Below are 26,037 nucleotides of genomic sequence, written 5' to 3'. Positions count from 1 at the left end.
AGCTGAAAGAAAATATACAAGACAATATCAGATACAATATTTTTTGCTTTTATTTGCTTTTTCAATATTTGTTGCAAGCATGTTTGTAATTTTATTCTCTCAAACTGAATGAGTTCCAAACTGGCACAAGCAACATCAAATACTGTCCTGTGTTGTATTTTCATTTGCTTTCTTTGGCTGTATATCTGATATCACTGGGTGAAACTCGATCACAGGTTTTGTGATGCTGAAGAGACTGTTATGATTTGAAACTCTCACTGGGTTCAAACTAGTTTAGTGTTAGTGTGACCTCTGAAACAATGTAATATTTTACCTGTTTAGCAATATACTTTATATAGCCATCAATAGTTTAGAATCTTATGAAAAACATTTGTTATGAGTATAAAAAACAGATGTGGAAATATTTTACAACTAAAAATTTAGCAGCTGCTCCAGGTTAAAAATATATTTATTCAGCTTCCTACATTTTGAAAACTATGGGACATAGGCGCTCTTATTTTACATCATTTTATCATGAATGAATTAAGATGATTTCATCTTGCATTTCTTTATGATTCATAAGAGTTGCACGTAGCAAAAACGTGTTGACTAGTAAGGGAATGCATCAACAATTAAAACTTACATTTTATTGATTAGCATCCAGTACTTAAAAATCTGGTGATTCAAAAATACTTTGCATGTTTTAAATACATTCCATGTATTGTTAGATTTAACCAGAATATTCATGTTGTTTTGCTTGCTAAATCTTGAAAATAAGGTGTTTTTAATATGTAAGACACGATTGCTCTTGAAAAATTCCAGAATATATTTCCAATAATAAAACAAAAAGTGTAAATGCTTTTTCAGCAAATATCATTTGCTGTATCATTATACAGTATACCATTGTCAAACTAATCCATAATAAAATATAATTCTGTAAAAGTTTTAAAAGGCAGAAGACCATTTTACAGTAATCCCTCGCTATATCGCGCTTCACCTTTCACGGCTTCACTCCATCGCAGATTTTATATGTAAGCATATTTAAATATATATCGCAGATTTTTTGCTGGTTCGCGGATTTCTGCGGACAATAGGTCTTTTAATTTCTGGTACATGCTTCCTCAGTTGGTTTGCCCAGTTGATTTCATACAAGGGACGCTATTGGCAGATGGCTGAGAAGCTACCCAACTTACTTTTCTCTGTCTCTCTTGCGCTGACTTTCTCTGATCCTGACGTAGGGGGATTGAGCAGGGGGGGCTGTTCGCACACCTAGACGATATGGACACTCGTCTAAAAATGCTGAAAGATTATCTTCACGTTGCTATCTTTTGTGCAGCTGCTTCCTGAAATGACATGCTGCACGGTGCTTCGCATACTTAAAAGCTCGAAGGGCACGTATTGATTTTTGCTTGAAAAACAAACTCTGTCTCTCTCTATCTCTCTCTCTCTCTCATTGTCTGCTCCTGACGGAGGGGGTGTGAGCTGCCGCCTTCAACAGCTTTGTGCCGCGGTGCTTCGCATACTTAAGCCAAACAGCCCTATTGATTTGTTTGCTTTTCTCTATCTCTGTGACTTTATATGCTCCTGACGGGCACTCCTTTGAAGAGGAAGATATGTTTGCATTCTTTTAATTGTGAGACGGAACTGTCATCTCTGTCTTGTCATGGAGCACAGTTTAAACTTTTGAAAAAGAGACAAATGTTTGTTTGCAGTGTTTGAATAACGTTCCTGTCTCTCTACAACCTCCTGTGTTTCTGCGCAAATCTGTGACCCAAGCATGACAATATAAAAATAACCATATAAACATATGGTTTCTACTTCGCGGATTTTCTTATTTCGCGGGTGGCTCTGGAACGCAACCCCCGCGATGGAGGAGGGATTACTGTACTTCGTACTTCTATTGCTTTAGTGTTAAATGAATTGTTTTAAAATACAGTACTGCATGGACTTGAGTCTCTACTAACAGCATTGGATTCAAAGCAGAAGCCAGTCCTGAATTAGATTAGGTTAGATTAGATAAACTTTATTAATCTCAAGGGGAAATTCAGATGCATACAGCAGCAGAAACATAAAAAAACAGTGATACAGACTCACAGCACAAGTAATACAGCCAATTAACCAAATTGATCAATAAATGAATAATATAGTGCAGAAATTTCAAAATTAATTTAAAGAGTATTTTGGGAGGAAGCATTGACTTGCCTGATAGCAGTGAACAGAAAAGATCCCCAGAGGTGCTTCTTATCAGACTGTGGTGGAATGAGCCTGTGACTAAAAGTGCTCCAAGAGAGCACCTCCTGGAGGGGGTAGAGGGGATTTATCATGATGTTTTTCAATTTTGCAATCATGCATTTTTCCACAGTAGTCTACTGCAGGAACACATACACATACCCACACTCATAATTAATCACTCCCGGTCACTATGGGGTTTCAGCAGAAATTAAGTAGGAAGAGAAAATGCATAAGGAAACCTTGGAACAAGTAAAGTACATTCAGCTGGAAAGTGAACTTAGGTGTTTGAAGCTATGAGGTAAATAAAACTAACTTCTGTGCCACAGTGGTACTCACTTCTGGGATCATAAGATATTAGAATAATTCAGTGCAACTCAAATGGGTTTTGAATATTAAAATATTAAATATGTGAGTATTGTTTACAAATTAATTAAAAAACCAAGTATATCAACTGTTCATGACATTTATTTTAACAATGCATTAGCATTTTTCATAAATTAAAATTATGTCTTTTCATTATTAAATATGCACCTTGATGTAAAAGGTTTAGGAGCTTAAAACATTTTTTCTTTTTACAAACAGTAGTTCATGTTTTATGATGAGCACTATTAGAAGTAATAAGCATTTTAACTAAGGATACAAAAACTCCTTTTGACGTGACAATTTTAAATGTGTGTCATCTCTTTCATATAAAGTTATGAAACATAAATTTGCTTATCTAGCAATTGTATTTTTTTTTATCCCTAGGATAACGGATAATATTCTTGCTATGGTACGGCCATCTACACCTCTAATAAAGGAATATAAGATTATAGAACAATTTTCACAGTAAGTTTTATGTAATGTTGAGTGACTTAGTCTAGTAAAGAGAATGATGGTTTGTTTGCTGGTGGTGCTCGGATGGTATAAATTAATGGTAGAAGAAAGTTTCAGAACAAAAGAAAATATTTGCCAGCATTCATTTGTCAGTCAGTTTTGATACAGAGTTTTAAATAATCACTTAAGAGTACTGAAACAATAGCTTTTTGGAGTTGATAAATCAAGTATTTTAACAAATGATGGAGTTAATAAAACAGGTTTTTTAACAATTTAAGTAGTCTATTTAATATAATTTTAAAATGCTTTGTGTTAGATTTTCCTTGCTGTATACCCTGATATGTGTTTTTCTCAATTTTTTTATTTTTAATAAATTTGTAACAATCTCAAGTAAACTTTTTCACGTTGTCATTATGTGGTGTTGTGTGTAGAATTCTGAGGAAAAAAATGAATTTAATCCATTTTGGAATAAGGCTGTAACATAACAAAATGTGGAAAAAATGATGCGCTGTGAATACTTTCCGGATGCACTGTATGTAAAATATTTTATTTGATGTGGAATATAAAAGTGGACCTTGAGAGCCTCAATGCCCATTGTCACAATATATTCAAAATGAAACAGCAAAAGAATAAAATGCATGCTTATTTTTATTAGTAATACCCAAACTCTTTGAAATAATATTTTGTATACTCAAGATTAAATTTGTACTAGACCCTGAAGAGTTTTTAACTGATGGATAATTGATGTTCATATTCTCATTTCAGATGTAACATCAAGTCTGTTATCAATATGCAAATTCCAGGGGAGCATGCCCATTGCGGATCACTTCTTGAACCATCCAGTGGATTTTCATATTTGCCAGAAGTCTTCATGGATAATAATAGTAAGTTATGTGATGTACCCAGTTTTAGTGGGATCAAAAGGACCTGCAATTAAAATAAAAGAGTGTGTACTCAGTAGTAAAATCAAAACAAACATAAGCTAGTATTGAGAATGAGTTGACATAATATTCAGTTTCATTGTTTGCCTCATATGTAGGATCAGTTACTGGTTTTGTGTATCAAGTTATGGCATCACTGTTACATAAATTTCATTTATAGAGATAACATGCAAGCATCCTTTATCAGATTTCTTATGTCATCTGCTTATATCTTGAAATGCTTACATCTTACATCCACCTTCCTATGTCTTATCATATTTCTTGTGGTTCTCTGAGTTCATGAAATATTGAATCTAGACTTCTATATCTCTAAATGAAATTTTGTTTTTGGTTACAAACCACCACTGACATGTACTTTTGTCAGTAATAATTAAAATGAGTATAGTCTCTTCTTACATCTCAGACAGCAAAGATTTATCAACATTGAAACTGTAGTAACATTCTCTTTGACATGTATTGAATTTTAAAGACTGGCAAAAAAATTACATAGTCACGTTAGATGTGGCTGGCTGCCAGTGCAGCTGAAGAAGATGAAGCAATGGACTGAACAAAAGCAATTAGATATGTCTTCAGTGGCCTTCTGGATCTATCCTTGTTTCTTTGTGGATACTTAAGACCTACAGTATTACCTGCCTTTTAACATTTGTTATGATGAAATTATTTGACCAACTCATTTCCATTTTCCCATTTAACACGCATTACTTCTCGATCAATAGATCAGTGGAGGGTCTAGTTTGCCTGGGGATTTCATGGTATTCTTCAATATGTGTAATTGCATGGAAAGTACTGAATACAACTCAGCCTTTCACACAAATGTAGGTTTTTATTTGTCATTTTGTTACTGGTTGCTGGATTTTCTTTCTGTCAGGAAGGAGGGGATGAGACTGAAGGATAACATCTCTCAGCCCCTAATCCCAGAGCCATAGAGATGTGTTTTACCACAACTTTTTAATTCATTTTATACAAATTTCACATGGCGATTCTGAAAGAGGGTTCAGGTTTGCAGATAACACCACATTTGTGGCACTCTCATTAAATTAATAGGAGTTTTCATAAAGGACTGAGGTAACTGAACTTGTTAAATATTGCAACCTAAATAGTCTGGAATTAAATGAAAAATATACAAAACAAGTGGTGGTTAATTTTATACAAAGGAAAATAAAACTCTCACATTTATATGTTAATTGCCAGTTTATATAAATATTGAAGAATTACAAGTTCCTGGACATCACCATTTCCAGCAAACTAACCTGGAAGGTCAGCATATCTAATAATGTCAAGTAAACTCACCAGAAGCTATTCTTTCTAAGTTAAAAAGTTAAGATTGCTAAAGCAAACAATGACTGAAATGACTGTAGGTCTATTATTATTATATGACGTCTAGTTTGAGATAATGTCAAATTTATTGTCTGATGTTGCTGGATTTCTGTATGATATCAGATAACATAACAAGGAATTGGAATCAAAATCAGAATTCACTTTATTGGCCTGGTACACTAATGTGTATTAGGAATTTGTCTTGATAGTATTGGTGTAACATATAAAGACAACACAAAATACAAAAGATAAATGTAAGAAGATAAAATATAAAATGGTAAAATATGATGCAGCATGCAAGGGCATTACAAAAAATAAAGAGATGGTAGGAATAAAATGTCCAGGCAGTCTAGTGTGTAGTATACATAGATACTGAGTAGAAGCTCAGACCCAATTGCTTAGAATAACTACATGTGGAAGAAAACTGTTTAGGAGAAAAACTGCTGGGGAGAAGTCTTTGGAATAAGTCACAGCCAATGATCCTTTCACAGGCTCTGATGATACTTGTATGCTGCAAGTTGACCTTAGCCTGAACAGAGGCAGCACTAAACCAGACAGTTATAGATGAGGTCAGAATGGACTTGATGATGGCTATGTTGAACTGGACCAATATTGCAAGAGGGATTGAATTTCCTTGGCTGATGCTAAAAAGAACATTCTCTCATGGGATTTCTTAATAATGTGTGTGATGTTATTGTCCCACTTAAGGTTTTGTGACAGCACGATGCCCAGAAACTTAAATGATTCTGTCATCCTAATGGCTAAGCCATTTACAGCAAGTGATAGGTGAGCAGGTTGACTGTTTCTTGAAATTGTAGGTCATCTTCTGGATTTTTTGAATGTTAAGGACCAAGTTATTATGGCTGCACCAAAATGTCAGATTGTCCACCTCTTGTCTGTATATATATGGACTCATCATTGTTTGAAATGAGGCCTATTAGTGTTATGTCATCTGCAAATTTAAGATGTTTGACTGACGTGGTGCAGTTACAAAGTATGATAAATTGCACAACGTTGTAACAATGTTTCAGCACAGTTTTCATATTTGTAAAGTACCACAAATTTGCTGCATGCTGACAGCCAATAAAATGCTGCTGTGACAAACACGAGACATCAGACAGGTGAGTCTCTCTTCTGTTTAAACAGTAAAAAACTTATTATCCTTGAGTCAGCATTATATGCATTATACTTCCAGGTTAGCACCATTGCTTACTATTTCTCACTTACAAATGAGCCCACCTCTATGACTTGAGACAAAATCAAACCTGTATGAAACATAGTGTGACGGAGTCTTAAGGAGAAGAAGCAGCTAAAGAGGATGATTGCACCAGTTCTGAAATAATTGGATGCTGCCTCCCCACCATGGATGCATTCTGCTTTATTAGAACTTAAACACATTAAGAACTTTTCCACTATCACACTCCACCTACCTTCTTCTTACTATTTAATCATCTAATGAACATTTTAAGTCAGCCAAGATGAGGGTGCTACCTTATTTTTTAAAACAAGCTGTAAGACACATAAACATACAGTATCTTGCTTAAGCATCTCTTATAATAAGAATATGTCTATGTGTTTTTCCTAAAATGAGGAACTGTGATTACTGTTTTCCTTACATTGTATATTTTCATTGATGCTTTATTGTTTAGGTTTCAAAAAATCAAACTCAATGCACCGTTATGGTAATAAAGGATAAAAGTATTTTTTCTGGTAATCTGAGATCTTTAAACCTATTCATCATTCTTTACTATATGCCAACTTTTTAAAAAATAATATAAATGTTTTGAAATCCTTTAAAAGAAAACATAATTGCAGAGTATAACTCAAAATTTTATATCTGTAAATGTGTATAATACAAAGTTGTATTGCTTTATTTTTAAAAATTTAAAGTCTTTTTCTTTTCTTTGAGTCACAGATCGCTTGAGAAGTCAGTTATATCTTTAAGTTTATATGGAAATTCTAGGTTGATATATAGTAGTAGCTGGTCCTTTTGTGTTTGGATTATTGGCTTATTTTTTATTTGTTTTATATTAGAAAAGATAAAGAACAGGTGATACACACATTTATTTAGGGTAACTTTTGTTTTTTGCTTAATCTTTATAGTATTTTTCTTCAACTTTGGCATGCCAGACTTTGGAGTGTCATCTCTAATACGGATGCTAGATATGGTCAAAGTAATGGCATTTGCTGAGAAGGAGGGAAAAGTGGCAGTGCACTGCCATGCTGGATTGGGAAGGACAGGTAAGTTCAAGGTCTAATTGTTCAAGTTTCTGACAATAGGCATTGGGAGTAGAGTTTTATACAATTAACATATTATTTAAGTCCACTTGGGCATCCTTCACTTCCACTACTTCTTCTTTGCCCTTAAATGTTTTTGAAAGTTACTTTACACTTGAAGGCTCAACTGAGAAACCTAATAATGTTTGCCTTCTATCCTTGTCTATAGGTGTCCTCATTGCTTGTTACTTGGTTTATGCTGCTCATGTGAATGCAAGTGAAGCCATCCACTTTGTCAGGTTAAAGCGCCCTTCTTCTATTCAAACCCAAGCTCAGATAAACTTAGTCTATGACTTTGCCCAGTTCCTTGCTTCCCACTTTGTCATGTATGCTACTGTGGACAACAGCACATACCGTTTCACTCTACAACAGTACCTTATACGTCAGAAGCATTTACTACATGGGGATGAAGCTCGTAAACTTAAAAATATTCCAAAACTTGTGCATGTAATTTGCAAAAGATTAATTATGATTGCACTCAATAAGACAGATTATAGTGCTATGCAGGAGCAAATGGAACTTGAAGCAAAAAGAAGACACTTAACCGAAATGATAAGACAGACATTATCTAGACAGAAGCCTCTAAGCACCAAGGCCATGTTTAAGGATCCAGATAACTTTTTACATCCATCAATTAACTCCTTTAATTTTTGGAATGAAAATGAACAGTTACTGGAGCAAAGAAGAGGATTACTTTGGACTAAGAGAAGCCACAGTGATTCTGATCTCAGGAAGATTGTCCTGGAAGAGAAAGTAAAGGTAAAACAATATTTTACCATTATAGTACAGTGATCATGGATCTGAATATTAAATTCAGCTCTGACATACTTTATATATGGTACTTGTGTGATATATAGAAATATAACTTTGCTGTCTTTTTTGCATTTCAACTTTTTTATATAAAAGCATTTGTAAAATTTTATTGTTCAGAAACACACATTTGCTTCTGTTTTTGTTTGAAATTGTATGTGAGTTTTTCTCACTTGACCCAGTTTCCTACAATGAGTGCATAAAATATATGGATTATATACAGCTATCATTTGAATATATCTAATTTTTGTTTTTCTTAATTTGCTAATGAAAATATGTGTAGTCTTTCTTATAGATTGGGATCTTATTATGTTTGTTACTTCCCAAATAAACTCCAAACACTTGTTAAAAAAGTCACATTGGTCAGGCAGCCAATGTGGTGTAGTGGTTAAGGCTTTGAATTTCAGACCCTAAGGTTGTAGATTCAAATCTTACTCCTGACAGTGTGTGGCTATGAGCAGGTCACTTCATCTGAATGTGATCCAATAGGAAAAACAATAAAAGAAATACAACCAGTTGTATCTCTCAAATGTTTTAAGTTGCTTTGGATAAAGGTATCAGTTAAATAAAATGTAATGATATTAAGATCCCTAAATATACCATATTCACCTTTAAACTAAAACAAGTACTATTCTCATTATAAATATGATACATTTGGATGTCTATGACTTGGATAATGTGCAGTCATTGCTTATATTCTAATAATGTTTATTTAATGTATATGCTTAAGAATTTACACAGCTCAAGAATTCCAGTAACAAAAACAAACTCCTCCAGTTCTACAGTGACCAGATGGAAACAAACAGAAACTTTACTTACTCAAGAACAGGGTGCTGAAAAAATGCACAAAGACTTAAAGATTCTTAGTGAAAGAAAAATGTCTTGTCAAACAGAAACTTTGTGTGTAGGCAATGAGTTGAAAAATTCCAGTTTTACAAAATATGGAACGAATAAGGCACCTTGTTATAAGAGGAGTGTTACAGTAATGGAGGTAAGAGTTTCAGTACTGGTAGTAATGTTGAGCTTCAAACAATGTGTAGTGTTTTCTGGTCTAAACACATACAGAAGATAAAAATGATCATGTTAATTTTTGAGCTATACACTGAATGCACAAATAAATTCGACTTAATCGGTCTATGCTATGTTTTATAACCTCCAGGGGGTGTCACTGAGCCCCAAACATCAGACACAGTAATACCCAATAAGTTACTGGGATAAAATAAAATATTTTTATTTATCCACAAAACACCTTTTACCCATCACCCATGTAAATGTCAACAAATCAATCACAATACAAATCAAATCCTTTCTCCTTTTATCCTCCCACTGAGTGTTGCCTGCTGCCTCTGGACTCTAACTTGTCAATGTGAGCCAGCAAGCTTCTTTTCAAGCATAACCCAGGACTGCTTGTGGTGTCACCACATTGCCGGTCGGGAGCATTTCTGGGTCACGTGGACACCAGTATTGTACCCCCTCAACAGTGCCCTTTGACAGTACCTAAGGACCCTGACACAGTTGTACTTCTGCACTCTAATTCCCATGCAACCCTGTGGGTGTCCTGATTGGGATTATTCTTAAGGAACACTGCCATCTTCTGTTTGGGTTTATGAATTGTTCCCGGAATCCAGGCAGTCAGTTCACTATAGACTGGAGCTCTGTTCCTATCCTAGTTGGGATGGCCGTCTGTCTTTTATAGCATTTACAGTATATAACATGAATGCTGAAATAGGGGTGAATTGTCTCGTTTTCACCTCATTTGTTAAAACTTGGCTTCGTCCTTACAGGTAGACGTGTCTTACTGCTTTATTGCAGCTTATCTTACAAATTAATACTTTCAGTAAATTAATAAACATGAATTAATTGTTGACAGTCTTGTATAACCTTAGTATGGAATGTGTGTACTGTACTATCTGCATAGCTTGGTATACCATACAAATGAATCAGAGAAGTAGAGCACAGCTCTAGGCACAAACAAAGCCAATCTCCTCAGAAATGTAGAAGGAAATACAACTAAATGTAGCTTACTTGAATATTAATATGCACTAGAGCAACTGACATGTCTTTATGCATTCTACTTGCACTTGTGTCAGTGATTGCCTAGAATGCTTTGTAACCTCTTCAGCGAGAGGTCCCTATGTGCACTGCTGAACTCATTTTGTTCATTAGTTGCCAAGTCCATTTTGCCTGGTCTGTGACATTTTCTTCTATTCTCAATCTTGGCTGTCATTACATTCACAAATCCAAAACTTCTAACCACTCTATTATTTCACTGAATATTTTGTTCAATGAATAAGAGCAAAGATGCAAAGAATAGTATGTGATGTTGCAGGACAGTTGCCCATATTTGGTTTACTTAGTTCCATCTTTTTGACTTTTGAATTTATCTTATAGCATATACAGTATATTAATTTTAAGAAACTTCCAAATTTGCAACATCCACATGTATTAAGATTGTGTGTTAATGTCGAAAGAGTTATGTCCTGCTATCTGATATTTAAACAACTGCTCTTTATGTTCTATAGAAGAGTTGGCCTGACTGTGATTCCCCAAAATCTCATATGTCAGACCTGTCAAAGGTGGTTGCTATTGCAATGGCAGCAGACGGATGCATTGGGAAAGAGTTCCAGAGAAAAACTCGATGGTTTCAAGTAAGAATGTGAACTGATTTTTCAATATTTTCTCTGATTTTCTTTTTTAATATAAAGTATGGAACAAACTGTAGAAAAACAAAAATAAAAAAGCACAAAGTTCTTATTTCCCTTTGGAGGCATATTAATTAATAAAGATATTTTTGTGCTCTCTTCAATACCCTTCTAGACTGAGATGAATAAGCCTGAACGTGCCTGGGGCTTGCTGTTGTCCGAGACAGATCCTAAAGTCCTGAGTTGCTTGCTGTGGTGTTGGTTTGAACAACTTAAGGTCAGTAGAGTATGAAAGTTGAATTCTATCTTTACTGTATTTTCTCATTAAAAATAATTATTATGGTGAACCAATAGATTTTTGCCTGTTTGGCCTATAGACAGGAATGGTGGCCTAGTGGCTGTAGAACTGAGTGTAAACTACAAGGTAGCTGGTTCAATCCCTGGATCTGACTCAGTTAACATACTTGTTGTCCATTTTTAAAACATATACGAAATCACATGTACAAGCACTTTGGTATGTAAAATGAAGGTTTCTTATCTCTATTCTGTTTTTTCTTTTTAGGAACCAGTTTTGTCATCTGCAGATATAGGACTGTTGTCATCAAGTGAAAATAAATCAAAACATCTCTGGGCTTTACAGAAGGTCAGTGATGTACCCTGTAACTTAATGAAGAAAGGTCATGATTTTGTTCTGTAGTTATATTATATTCTACTTGTATTTGAATATTTGTTTGAATAATTTCTCTTTAACACTAGAATTACCAGAGCCTATGAAAAAACTTGTGTAGATCCGTCCCATATTAAATCGCTTCTTAAATCCGTTCACACCTCTCCGCCAGCGACTTTTGTCTTCTAAATGTGCAGATAAAGACAAGCTGCAAGCAGCCAGCTATTCCATCCCCCCACCGACTTAGAATGTGCACGAACTTCTCCCAGCTCATGCCTTGATTGATTATCTGGGAGTGAAGTGGAGTTTTAGAGTGGACATAATAGATCGTTATTTGGAACACACGCATTTCATGTGTGTTCCGTTTCTACAGTAATCTGTGTAAACACATTTTTAAAACAGAAACGTTTTTCATATTCTAGTAGTAAATGACAAAATGTAGGCATAAACTGTATAATGTATGAAGCCTGAAGTCCAAATATCAAAGAAACACTTTCACAAAAGGTACAAATATAACAGAACAAGTGCGCTTTTATTCAAAAATATAACTGCAGATAAAAAAGCCGCCTTAGCATGCGACATTGACACTCATTTACTATGACTGCCGCTGTGGCGCAACAGTATCAGTTGCTGACTGGGAATCAGAAAGTCATGAGTTCGATCCTGCACAACTCCCTTTTGAGGAGTGAGCTGCTCTTATTCTTAGTATTTTAGAATAAAAACATACATTTGATTTCAGTCTGTAACAGCCAGTTTAATTTATGATACTTGTAAAGGTTAGCTTTGTTTTTTTTTTTTTATTCACTTTTTCTTTTTCTCAATCGCATTCAGGATCCTCCCTATCCCCCCCCCCCCCTTTTGAAACTGCTGTTTTCACATAAAGATGCACTATAGCTCTGCAGTGTATCACAATACATACTATCGCCCCCCCCCCCCCACCCAGGGACCTGACACACAAACGCTGGCGAATCTGCCTTCTTCGTATATCACCGTCACTTGATTTTCTTTTTATTCAGTTTTATTGATTATCCCTACTCACACTGAATTAGTATGCACCTTATGGTCCATGATGTCAAAAAAAAAATAAAACCAAAGACATAGGTATGTATGATATTTGGAATTATTCGTTTTATGACCTGTATAGTACATTTTGGAAATGTTTATGGCACGGATGCAACATTATTCATATTATTCATATTCATTCGCATAACATTTTGCGGTTTGTAATCAGTGACCACGTGTTTTTTTCCCTGATCTTGCCAGTCCCCACATGTTGCTGTATGCTGTTTCTTTTGTACTCCAGGATATGCAGAGGAAAGCATAGTAAAGAGCAGTAACTTCAGCGCTATATGCAATCATCAGACACTCCCCATCTGACACTGCTGTTTTCACATAAAGACGCGCTATAGCTCTGCAGTGTACTTGTGACTGCATTCTCGTAGCAGTGCTTGCAAACTGAAGTGTCTGCATGCACTTTTTGTGGCATTACACGTTTATTTTTTGTATCCAAATGGTGCCATCTTTTGCCTTTATGCCTGGTGCAGCTGCGCTGTTCTTATGTTGGACTGGACGTTTCTTGTGGGGAGGGCTTCTGTTCAATTTCTCTGATACAGAATCCTCATCTAGACTCTCCTCTGTGTCTGTCTCATCATCTTCCTCGATATCAAAAATAAGTTTCTCGCCACAGTCTGAGTCACAATCATCCATTTCTTGCAGCAGAGCCAAAGCCTCCGAAGGGGACAACCTCCTCTTTCGTGACAGAGCTGTGGCCATTGCGGTGTCTGTTTGCTCAAAATAATAATCAAGCACAACTGATTCACCTATGTTTGTGTGTCAGGTTTTATCTCGCTATATCTGAGAATTCCACATCTGAGAATTCCCTGTAATTTGCAGCTCTATTCATAATCTCAAAACACCACTCGCATTCACAGTAATTCCCAGTTATGTCCACCACTCACACCCACGCCCACAACCATACAGAACTGATTCAACATCAGAGAATTTCCAGTTCCAGCATAAATTCACACTTGATCTGACGCTGTTCATTTTCAAATAATATTGCATTAGTGTGAGGATGTTTTCACATATATTGTGTCTTTCTTTCAGGTGTGTAATAGAAACCACAGCATAGACAGAAGTGTGTACATTGTAACAGGTACACACGTTGTAAATGTAGGAAAGACGATCCTTGCGTGTGTGTGAACTGTTAACATTTGAATCTGATGATTGCATACAGCGCTGTCTTATTCAGTGCGCGCAAGAACATGCAGGTGGCCAGTTGCTGTGTGCTACAACATGCTGGCGGTGATCAATGCACATTTTAAAAAAAAGAAAGAGACAAATATATGTGACGTTTTGAAGAAATCATTTTATGACGCGAATAGTACCAATCAGAAAACATCGTTGAAGTAATGCAATATTATTTGAAAACGAACAGCGTCAGATCGGGTGTGAATTTATACTGGCGCTGTTAGAGTCAGATCAGAAGCTGAATAAGCTCCTGTTCTGACTCTAAGTAAAAAGCATTAATTAATCAACAGAAATAACCGCAATCGACATTTTAAACTTAACGATTTACAGGGCATACCAATTTATAAATTTTATGTACGTTTGAGGTTAAAAAGAAAAAAAAAATTACACTTTCTCTCCAGCAGGAAATCAAACTCGGGTCTTGGAAATACGGCAGGGCTGCTGCGCTCTGTGTCAGCAAATCTTAGCATTACGCCACAGAAGGTGTTGTATTGTTCTTGAACTTTTTGTGAAAGTGTTTATTTGATCTTTGGATTTCAGGGTTCACACATTATATAGTTTATGCCTACATTTTGTAACATTTATTACTAAAACATGAAAAAGTTTCTGTTTTAACAATGTGTTTACACAGATTACTGTAGAAACGGCACACACATGAAATGCGTGTGTTCCAAATAACAATCTATTATTTCCACTCTAAAACTCCAGCAGTTTAGTCACCCCCAGATAATCAAACAAGGCATGAGCTGGGAAAACTTAGTGAACGTTCTGCAACGGTGGGGGATGGAATATCCGGCTGTTTGCTGCTCATCTTAATCGGCACATTTAGAAGACAAAGACGCTGGCGGAGAAGTGAGAACGGTTTTCAGGTGGGCCGGATCTACGAGTTTTTTCGTAGACTGGTAATTCTAGTGTTAAAAGTATTTTTCTGTTTTACTCTGATATTGCAAATTGTTATTTATTTAAGTACATTGTCTCCTTTTATTTGTGCTATTTTTGCACCATGGAGCTCCTTAACAGTCAATTTGCTATGTTTTAGTAAACCTCATTAGCATTTCAATTTCCTTAATTTGAAATGAAATAGCCATGCTGTTATTTCAGCATCACAGTTTACAGTATATCCATCATTTTCCTGTATGAGTTTCTGCAGAGGAAGTAGGAGTACCAGAGGAAAAACACTCAAACACAGGAATAAAATACAAACTTCAAACAGAGAGTGACCAAGCCTGGGATTAATGTCTAGTTACGATTGGCTGTAAGGCTGCAGTCATGGTCACTTTATAATTATACTGCCTGAAAGTGTAGTTTAAGAAAGTAATATATAAAAAATGCTGTCAGAATGGTAAATGGCATTAAAAAAAACAAACATACAATGCAAAATAGATTGAGTACTACAATCTAATGACAAGTTTTTGTCATTTCTTTCTATCAGATAAATGTTAACTGTGGCAATGCTGCATGCCCCAAAAGTTAGGTTTGCTAAATGTGGTAAAGTGTTTTATCAATTTTTAAGGCTTAGATTTGGCTTCTTTGCTGGCCTAACTACTAAGTGACAATTCACTGCCTTGTGACTTCTAAATGCCGTCATTTTCAATGCAAAGAAGATGTGTGAGTAGGATGTATCATTTTGATGACCATATTGTCCCTTTCAGAGTAAAGTCTCCAGACTGGTAGATAGCATTTTGTGGTTACTTAACTGTGTCACCCTTTTAGAAGAGTAGGCAGCCCAAAAGCTACTTTGGAGTTCTGATCACTTATGTTCTGCACCGGTTGTAGTATTCGGGGACACCACAAGCTGCAAAAGTGTTTTATAAACTGGTGCCACTATAGTTTGATAGGGCCTCAAAGTTGTTCCTAGGTCTGTTCCAGTACTGGCACTGAGATGAAGGTTAAAGCAATTTCTAGTACTAATGGAAATACTGAGGATACAGTACATACTGTTTTTGATAATTTGGCATATTTATGATGTGAGGGGGTGTCTAGCCCACATGTATACGGGGGTATATGGACCACCAAAGTAACAAAAAAGTTTTTTTTTTTGTTTCTCATTTAATACATGAGTAAGTTGATGCATCTTATTTGTCACTTTATCATTCCTTGCAGAGATTGCGTATAATCCCTGTTAAGAAGCATACTTTTATTTCACCATAGTTTATTCGAATTCAGATACTTTTAGGTAGAGGGAGCTGTATTAATTTTAAACAGTTCTCTGCCATGACAACAACAACAAAAAAAGAAAAAACAGGAAGTGATTATTTTATTTGTTGTCATGCAGAATCCATGTGCTGCCATAGTGGATTAATGCGTGCTTCCCTCTGTGTGGTGGATTAAAAGCAGTTTATGTCAGTCATGTTGAAGTTCTTTGCTAAACAGTCATGAAGATTGATAATAGTGTATGTACTTAAACATATTAGTTAAGGAAAACTTCTATGATCATCAGTTATTTTAATATTTTCTGCTGCTTTTGTCAATTTTGAGAATGTTATGTTTGAATGTGTTAAAATGTACCCAGTTCTCATTGTATTCATTCTATTAGACAAATCAGCCAAATTGCTTAGATGTTTTTAATAAATTATCATTTAAATCATTAGTATTTAATTGTAAAAAACATCAATTTTGTTGTGTTTTCACACAGTGCCAGGAAGAAACAATATTCTGCATCCTTGATTGTATATGTCAGATTACCAGCAAGCCCCTGAGCTCAGAAGAGGCTATCATTTCTCGAATGATCAAATCTTTTACACAGGTAAAAAAAAAATAAAAGCACATGCAAAAGCCATTTAGTTTTTTTTGTCATGGGCAAATAAATTATTTAGATAGATAGATAGATAGATAGATAGATAGATAGATAGATAGATAGATAGATAGATAGATAGATAGATAGATAGATAGATAGATAGATAGATAGATACTTTATTAATCCCCAAGGGGAAATTCACATACTCCAGCAGCAGCATACTGATAAAAACAATATTAATTAAAGAGTGATAAAAACACAGTGCAAGTTAAAAAGTGCAAGGTGGAGAGTGTGAGGCAGGTATAACAGTCAATAACATTGTATAGTGTTACCGTTTACCCCCTCCCCTCCGGTGGAATTGAAGAGTCGCATAGTGTGGGGGAGGAACGATCTCCTCAGTCTGTCAGTGGAGCAGGACAGTGACAGCAGTCTGTCGCTAAAGCTGCTCCTCTGTCTGGAGATGATACTGTTCAGTGGATGCAGTAGATTCTCCATGATTGACAGGAGCCTGCTCAGCGCCCGTCACTCCGCCACAGATGTCAAACTGTCCAGCTCCGTGCCTACAATAGAGCCTGCCTTCCTCACCAGTTTGTCCAGGCGTGAGGTGTCCCTCTTCTTTATGCTGCCTCCCCAGCACACCACCGCGTAGAAGAGGGCGCTCGCCACAACTGTCTGATAGAACATCTGCAGCAGATGTTGAAAGACGCCAGCCTTCTAAGGAAGTGTAGTTGGCTCTGTCCTCTCTTACACCGAGCATCAGTATTGGCAGTCCAGTCCAGTTTATCATTCAGCTGCACTCCCAGGTATTTATAGGTCTGCAGCCTGTGCAGCTGTTTTCTATTGTATGTGTATTTTTTAAAGAAACTTTGTTCTAAAATGGTAGTATTTCCTTATAATTAAAACAAGATTCCTTTTAGCATTACCAGTTATTTAATTCAGTCATGTGAAAGGGTAAGTATATCCCATGAAAAGTTTTTTTTTTTAATTTTATTAATTTTATTTCAACATTAAAAAATATTTTTTATTTAGTATATATGAACATACTATATCAAAGGTGATGTAATTAAAAAAATTACAATGTTACTTTGTGATAATGTATTCAATGAGAAATGAAAGCATACTGATAAAAACTCTTTAATTAATATTGTTTTTATCAGTATGCTTGGGAAAGCAGATCATAACCTGGTTCTGCTTCAGCCTCACTACAAACCAAAAGTGAAGGTCCTACCTGCAACCACACGATCATTCAGGAAGTGGACCCTGGAGGCTGAGAATACTCTGAGAGAATGTTTTGGAACTACAGACTGGGATATCCTGCAGGGATCACATAGTGAGAACATTGAGGAAGTTGTTGACTGTACTACTGACTACATCAACTTCTGTATGGACATTGTAGTTCCAGTAAGAACTGTACACTGCTATGCTAACAACAAGCCATGGATTACAAGTGACATCAAGGGCCTTTTGAACCAGAAGAAAAGGGCTTTTAAAGACGGTGATCAGCATGAGCTCAAGCGCGTGCAGAAGGAACTTAGAGTCCAGCTCAGGGCGGCAAAGGAGCAGTACAGGAGAAAGCTGGAGCAGAAGTTGCAGAATAACAGCATGACGGAAGTGTGGAATGGGATGAAGATTATCACTGGCTGCAGCTCGAAGCGGGGTACCACCATCAAGAGAGACGTGAAGAGAGCAAACCAAATGAACAACTTCTTTAACAGGTTTGACCACCCTAACCCACTCTCACTCTCACCTCGGAGTACTGCACCCTCCACACATCCTTCTGCTGATACCAGCATAGGAGAGACATCCCCACCCATAATTACAACAGCGCAGGTGAGCAGAGAGCTGAGGAGACTTCGTGCCAGCAAAGCAGCGGGTCCAGATGGAGTATCACTACGACTGCTGAAGGTCTGTGCATCGGAGCTGGGGGTTCCTCTACAGCGCATCTTCAGCCTGAGCCTGGAACAGGGGAGAGTCCTGAGGCTTTGGAAAACATCTTGCATCACCCCAGTCCCAAAGGTATCACGTCCTAGTGAGCTGAATGACTTTCGGCCTGTTGCTCTGACATCACATGTGATGAAGACCATGGAGAGGCTGCTGCTTCACCACCTTAGGCCACAGGTTCAACACGCCCTTGACCCTCTGCAGTTTGCATATCAGGAGAAGGTGGGAGCGGAGGATGCCATCATCTATATGCTACACCGATCCCTCTCCCACTTAGACAGAGGCAGTGGTGCTGTAAGAATTATGTTTCTAGACTTCTCTAGCGCCTTCAACACAATCCAACCTCTGCTCCTTAGGGACAAGCTGACAGAGATGGGAGTAGATTCATACCTAGTGGCATGGATCGTGGACTATCTTAAATACAGACCTCAGTATGTGTGTCTTGGGAACTGCACATCTGACATTGTGGTCAGCAACACAGGAGCGCCACAAGGGACTGTACTTTCTCCGGTCCTGTTCAACCTATATATATCGGACTTCCAATACAACTCGGAGTCCTGCCATTTGCAAAAGTTCGCTGATGACACTGCTATCGTGGGCTGCATCAGGAATGGGCTGGAGGATGAGTATAGGGACCTAATCAATGACTTTGTTAAATGGTGCGACTCAAACCACCTACAACTGAACACCAGCAAAACCAAGGAGCTGGTGGTGGATTTTAGGAGGCCCAGACCCCTCATAGACCCCGTGATCATCAAAGGTGACTGTGTGCAGATGGTGCAGACCTATAAATATCTGGGAGTGCAGCTGGATGATAAATTAGACTGGACTGCCAATACTGATGCTCTGTGCAAGAAAGGACAGAGCCGACTATACTTCCTTAGAAGGCTGGCGTCCTTCAACATCTACAATAAGATGCTGCAGATGTTCTATCAGACAGTTGTGGCGAGCGCCCTCTTCTACACGGTGGTGTGCTGGGGAGGCAGCATTAAGAAGAAAGATGCCTCACGCCTGGACAAACTGGTGAGGAAGGCAGGCATGGAGCTGGACAGTTTAACATCTGTGGCAGAGCGAAGGGCGCTCAGCAGGCTCCTATCAATTATGGAGAATCCACTGCATCCACTAAATCGTATCATCTCCAGACAGAAGAGCGGCTTCAGCGACAGACTGCTGTCACTGTCCTGCTCCACTGACAGATTGAGGAGATCGTTCCTACCCCAAACTATGCAACTCTTCGATTCCACCCGGGGGGTAAACGTTAACATTTAACATTATACAAAGTTATTGTCTGTTTTTCACCTGCATTATTATCAATCTTTAATTTAATATTACAGTAATCCCTCCTCCATCGCGGGGGTTGCGTTCCAGAGCCACCCGCGAAATAAGAAAATCCGCGAAGTAGAAACCATATGTTTATATGGTTATTTTTATATTGTCATGCTTGGGTCACAGATTTGCGCAGAAACACAGGAGGTTGTAGAGAGACAGGAACGTTATTCAAACACTGCAAACAAACATTTGTCTCTTTTTCAAAAGTTTAAACTGTGCTCCATGACAAGACAGAGATGACAGTTCCGTTTCACAATTAAAAGAATGCAAACATATCTTCCTCTTCAAAGGAGTGCCTGTCAGGAGCAGATCATGTCACAGAGATAGAGAGAGACAAAAGCAAACAAATCAATAGGGCTGTTTGCCTTTTAAGTATGCGAAGCACCGTGGCACAAAGCAGCTCACACCCCCTCCGTCAGGAGCAGACAAAGAGAGAGAGAGAGTTTGTTTTTCAAGCAAAAATCAATACGTGCCCTTCGAGCTTTTAAGTATGCGAAGCACCGTGCAGCATGTCCTTCAGGAAGCAGCTGCACACAGAAGGTAGCAACGTCCCTATCGTCTAGGTGTGCGAACAGCCCCCCTGCTCACACCCCCCTACGTCAGTGCAAGAGAGAGAGAGAGAGAAAGTAAGCCGGGTTTCTTCTCAGCCATCTGCCAATAGCGTCCCTTGTATGAAATCAACTGGGCAAACCAACTGAGGAAGCATGTACCAGAAATTAAAAGACCCATTGTCCGCAGAAACCCGCGAAGCAGCGAAAAATCCGCGATATATATTTAAATATGCTTACATATAAAATCCGCGATGGAGTGAAGCCGCGAAAGGCGAAGCGCGATATAGCGAGGGATCACTGTATTTATTGTATCAGTATGCTGCTGCTGGAGAATGTGAATTTCCCATTGGGATTAATAAAGTATCTATCTATCTATCTATCTATGAAATGAATGCCATTTCTGTCTGTGGATGAAGTAAGTTTACTCTTATGCAGTAACAAACTCAAGTAGGTGTTTCCTATAACTGCCTCTCAGTCTGTGACCTCAACTGGGAGAAAGTGTTTTCATGCCTCTAGAATTCAATCTTTCAACCACGTAATGTTTGAGGGGTGTCTTGCATACAATAGAACTTCTCAAATCCCTCTGCAGCATCACAATGGAATTAATATCTGGCTTTTGGTTTTGCCATTCCAGAACCTTTCATTTCTTTCCTTTAAGTCATGGTGTATTTACTAGTATGTTTATGGTTATTGTCATGTTGCAAGGTTCACTTTTGGTTGAGTTTTAACCTTCTGGCAGATAGTCTTACATTATCCTGACAGACCCTCCCATACAATGAAGAAGTCATAGTGGATTCTGTGGTGGTAAGCTGTTCCGTCCTGATGCAGCAAAGCAGCCCCAAACAACAACATTTCCACCACCATTCTTTACAGTTGATATTATGTTCTTCTATGCTGTCTTTGGTTTTTGCCAAACGTGCCTTCTGGTGCTGTGGCCAAACATACCTTCTGGTACTGTGGTCAAATAACTTTATGTTTGCTTGTTGTTTGTCCAAAGCACATTGTTCCAGGTGTCCTCGTCTTTACTTAAGTATTCATGGGCAAACATTAGTCTTGACAATGTTCTTTTTGGACAACAAAGGATTCCTCCAGGTACACCTCCCTTGTAGGTCTAATTTGTGCAGCCTCTTTCTAATGGTAGACTCATGCACTTTGACATCAACTGTAAAGAAATTCTGGGGTTCTTAGAGGATTGTTTTAGCTTGTTGCATTCTGCTGTCTGGCTGAACTTGCTGAGTTGGCCTGGCCCGGACAAGTTGACAGTTGTTTGAAATTTTGTTCACTTGTAGGTGATCTTTGGAACAGTGGAATGGTTGATTTTCAATTGTTTAGAGATCTTTTTAAATCTCTTCCCAACCTAATATTCATCTGTAGTCTTCTTTCTGAAGGCCTCAGGTGGCTCTTTCAAACTAGGCATGGTGATAACACATACTTAAACAACAAAGGACTGTGACGATGCAGGTTTGGCTCCATGCTCCCATCTGCTGTTTGGGAGCCCTTGAACCCTACACCGTCGGTAATGTTACCGATGAGCTAAACAGTGAGGCAACAGTATAGCAAGGGGATGGCACAAAAGTGCAAAAGTGCTTTTATTTAAAATCCACAACAATGTTCAAATAAATAAAGAGCAGTGTCTCCAAACTAGTCTATCTATTATAAAAAGAAATCCTGTCCCCTGTCCTGATAGTTAAAGACCCGCGAGACGAAAGAGACCTGCCACAGTGCGTCTCACGGGAACATAGAACACCCTACTTACAAGCAATATCAAAAAAAAAAACAAATCAGTAGTGTAAAGGCAGTCATACAGCACACACAGCTCCAGGGCTGTCAGTGCATATAAAGTGTATAAGGTCAATATGGTAGAAATGAATAGGGTAGAAATGAAATGAATAGGGTAGAAATGAAACGTCGACGATTAAACGAAGAAGAAAGAAAAGCGTGGAGAAAAGAGACTCAAATGTGTTGGACAGAAAAAAGAGCAAAAAAGAATAATCGAGGTGCAAATTCAGAAAATAAGGAAAGTAATTATCAGCCCGGAACAAGTGGAATTGAAAAAAAAAGCATGTCCAATCCGGCTCAGAATTAAATGACAGTGAGTAAAAGACAAAGTAGAACTTCATAGAGACGTTTACAAACGTTGGCGCTTAACACATGCAGAACAGGTTAGAGACTATGAAACCAGTGAAATTAGAAAGGCTCAAAAAAAAACCCAAAACGTTGGCGCTATACACATGTAGAGAAAGTTAAAGGATATGAAAGTAGGAAAATTAGAAAATATAGAAAAGTAAAGATCGCAGTAGCTCAAACAAACAAACTGCCTCATTTAACTATGCACCAGTCTAACTTTGGTTTTGCACAATAATTACTACACTATTGCACCTTAACACTTAATTCTACTTTATTCACATCATTTTACTTATTTATTATGTTCTACTATACTGTTATCTTTTGATCTATGACTTTTTGTTAATCTAACTGATATTCTTCTAACTTTGCACAGTTTTTGGTAAGTGCATCAGGATGCATTTCACTGCGTGTTGTCCTGTATAACTATGCATGTGACAAATAAAGAATCTTGAGAATTTCAAAACGGAGTTTACCGCACATGCATTTATTGGTTACTTTGTTAATGTATATATATTTATCTGTCTGCTTATTTAAAAACCTAAATTTACCCCAGGAGTCAAAAACGTTCTGTCTAGCCCTTGTACAAAAACCTAGACAAAAGCTGGGGTATCACCTTGGTAAAGCCATGTACTTTTGGAACTGTGAGAGGAAAATAGCTCGACTTTACAGACAGGAGTCCAATGCAGAACTCTACTTACTTTTTTACTTTGTAAAAAAAAAATTATTAACTGCTGATGATGTAGATCGTTTTGTCTGTGCTGAAATTCCAAACAGAGAAACCTATCCTGACCTCATTAAAAAGATTCAGCATATTGGGACTCGCACGTTTACAAATATTGTTTTTACAGAAGTTCTGAAATAAAAGTGAAACTAATGAAATAGCAACAATTCAAAGAAAAAAAAATCTTAAAAGTGTGTATCCGGAAAACCAAATACGGGGGTTGGCGAGCGAAGCTCCCTAGTCTTCATTAAATAAATAATCCATTAAAAGCAAGTGAAAAGTGGAGGTTAAAAACAAATAGAAAAATCTTCTAAAAACAACGAGGTTAAAATATCACAGGAAGCAATCCTTTAAAACAAAAAGCCATGTGTCTTCTGTTACCATGGCGGCTCCCCTGCTACTCCCATCTGGAATGCTCAACAGGAGAGTCGCCTGCTTGCAGGAACAGCTGACTTTCACTCTTGTCCGGTAGCCCTCCGATCCTTGGCTACATCAGGCTCCAAACCTGACCGAGACATGGGTTATTTCCCTAGCGGCCAAGGCGCTCATGCTGGGGCTAAACCAGCCCAAAGCCTCCTCGACTCCCGCTCCTATTGACGGTCAGTCGACTCTTTTACTGGTCACTCCAGCTGCTAAATCGCTCAGCTGGAGTGACCGCTTCCTTCAGCCCCACTGAGTGTCGGCCAAACACTCCCCTCATGGGCCCTCTTACTTCCTGCTTTCTCCAGCAACCTCCATCTTTCTTTCTGTCTCTCTTTCTTTTTCAATTTCCTTACCCTTAGCCGAAATCGTGCTTCTATTTATCGAGAGGGCATAGCAGTTGCGGCAAATTAGCAGCCCCAGGAACAATCACAGGTGCGGGCAGTTTCTCACCTGTGCACTTAGGTGAGAAACACCCACACCGCAAATCGCCCTGAGAACTGCTGCAGCCACAACCACCACGCCCCCTTGCTAAGCTGCGAGCGCGGTGATTATTTATTTTAAAACGGGGCCTTTGCTGAGAACTGTGGACCCGCTATACCACAAGGACAAACCAGACGAAATGTCTGAGGTTCAAATAGGACAGGTTCCTCCAAGATTCTCTGTAAAGATGTTCTAACCATTTGCACCTACCCTGGTGGGTCTGATTCTAATTTTTGCTGTTTGAGGTAGTGATACATTTGCATGTGTACTTACTTTTTCCACATGATAAATTTGTTATTTATGTCTATCTAAGTTATACAATGGAATACAAAATGTAAATGTGGCAGAATGTTTGCTATATTATATCACCTTTATCTATAAATGCTATTGAAATAAAGATCAAATGTTGGTATCTCACATATGTTTAAAAAGAAAACATTTCATGGGGTGTACTTAATTTTTATACACTAATGAATGTTTATAATGTTTATAATCAACAGAATGGGAGAAAAAGCATAGCATCTAATGAAACAAAATAGTACATTAAAAGTAAAATGTTTCATCAGCATAAATGTTTGAAATTAATTTCAAAGGCTGCTTTGTAGCTCAATAAATACATTTGTTAATTCTTGATGTAAGTCATTAACCTTTGTGGTGCATTTTATATACTGTCATTTTCTTTCCAATAACTTAATGTATATAATTGGTTTAGTGTAAGCACTTCTTCACACAGTATGTACTAGCATATTATTGATTTTTTTTTTGCATAGCATCAGAGATACTTTTGTTTAGGTCTTTAGTGCACAGATAATGCTTATTGCACTGATTCTGAAGTACATTTTGAATGTTAACTACATTTTCTGATATTAATTCCTTTTTATCTTACAGTGCTCTGAAAAAGCAAAGCAGTATCCTAGACTGTCAGGACTCTTCAAGGACATTATTAAAGAGAAAAGGAAATTACAGTTTACGTCTTAGTTGGACTGCATTAACTGATATATGTCTAAATTCTATTATGATAATGGCACAGACTGTAAATCCCGCTGCTTGAAATAGTGTTTAAAACTTGGCTGTTACATATACAGTGTGGCATAAAGGCTAGAGCATTAAAATGGTCATCCTAAAAGGTTTCAAATTCAGTCTTCACCTCCAAATCATTGTGTCACCCTAAGTAAGCCACTTTACCAGCTGGTGCAAGGTTAACTGTATATTGTGCATCTGTACTTGTAAAGCCATCTGAGAGTTGCTCTTTAAGTACAATGGGTTGTTAAATGAATGATATACCTCATAATAGAATTTTACCAGTAACCCCGTGATTCTGGAAAGAATCGCAAATCCAAGAATGGCAATCACTTTCTGTTCCCTCCGATATTTGGAGGGATGAAAAATCATGGAGGGTGGGTGCATCCTAGGAAATTTTTCATTCAATTAAATAAACATATTTGTACTGAAGCAGTTTCTTTCTGGAGCTGTGACTCATCTGGTTCTGGTGTTTCAGAAGCGCGTTGTAGGCGCCTTCATTTATTGTTTTTATCCATGCTGTCTCGTTTTTGTTTTTCTATGGCTGTGTCGTCAGCTAGAAGTCATTTGCTGACGGCGGCGGATTCGCATGCTGAAGTGACGATGGCGGCGGACCCAGGCTTGGAGGGGCACAGTACTAAACGAAGGTGGTATATGTGGTGGTGTGGGCGGTCGCATTCGGGCAGCGGTGGCAGTGTGTACGTCTTGCCTGTTGCCTCTGGCATCTGTGGATATATACTGTACAACCTGGCGTGCACGCTTCACCTCAGGTTTAGT

At 37.7% G+C, this 26,037-nt stretch overlaps 1 protein-coding gene across 1 annotated transcript in view; it reads left to right on the top strand.

The window, feature by feature from the left end:
- zgc:77752 (uncharacterized protein LOC393862 homolog) overlaps positions 1-25,535 on the top strand; it is a 64,086-nt gene extending 38,551 nt beyond the window's left edge. Inside the window, exons 4-13 of the mRNA XM_028795004.2 lie at positions 2,959-3,039; positions 3,793-3,911; positions 7,389-7,526; positions 7,732-8,321; positions 9,103-9,363; positions 10,895-11,020; positions 11,190-11,291; positions 11,577-11,657; positions 16,567-16,677; positions 25,129-25,535. Coding sequence (XP_028650837.1) covers positions 2,959-3,039; positions 3,793-3,911; positions 7,389-7,526; positions 7,732-8,321; positions 9,103-9,363; positions 10,895-11,020; positions 11,190-11,291; positions 11,577-11,657; positions 16,567-16,677; positions 25,129-25,218 — 1,699 coding nt within the window. The 3' untranslated portion in view covers positions 25,219-25,535. The remainder of the gene's footprint in view (positions 1-2,958; positions 3,040-3,792; positions 3,912-7,388; positions 7,527-7,731; positions 8,322-9,102; positions 9,364-10,894; positions 11,021-11,189; positions 11,292-11,576; positions 11,658-16,566; positions 16,678-25,128) is intronic.
- The last annotated feature ends 502 nt before the right edge of the window (positions 25,536-26,037 follow it).

Source organism: Erpetoichthys calabaricus, chromosome 1 (genome assembly GCF_900747795.2).
Source record: "Erpetoichthys calabaricus chromosome 1, fErpCal1.3, whole genome shotgun sequence".
Lineage (NCBI taxonomy): Eukaryota > Metazoa > Chordata > Cladistia > Polypteriformes > Polypteridae > Erpetoichthys > Erpetoichthys calabaricus.
The sequence above is the reverse complement of the archived record's forward strand: the minus strand, read 5'-3'. Positions and strand labels throughout refer to the sequence as shown.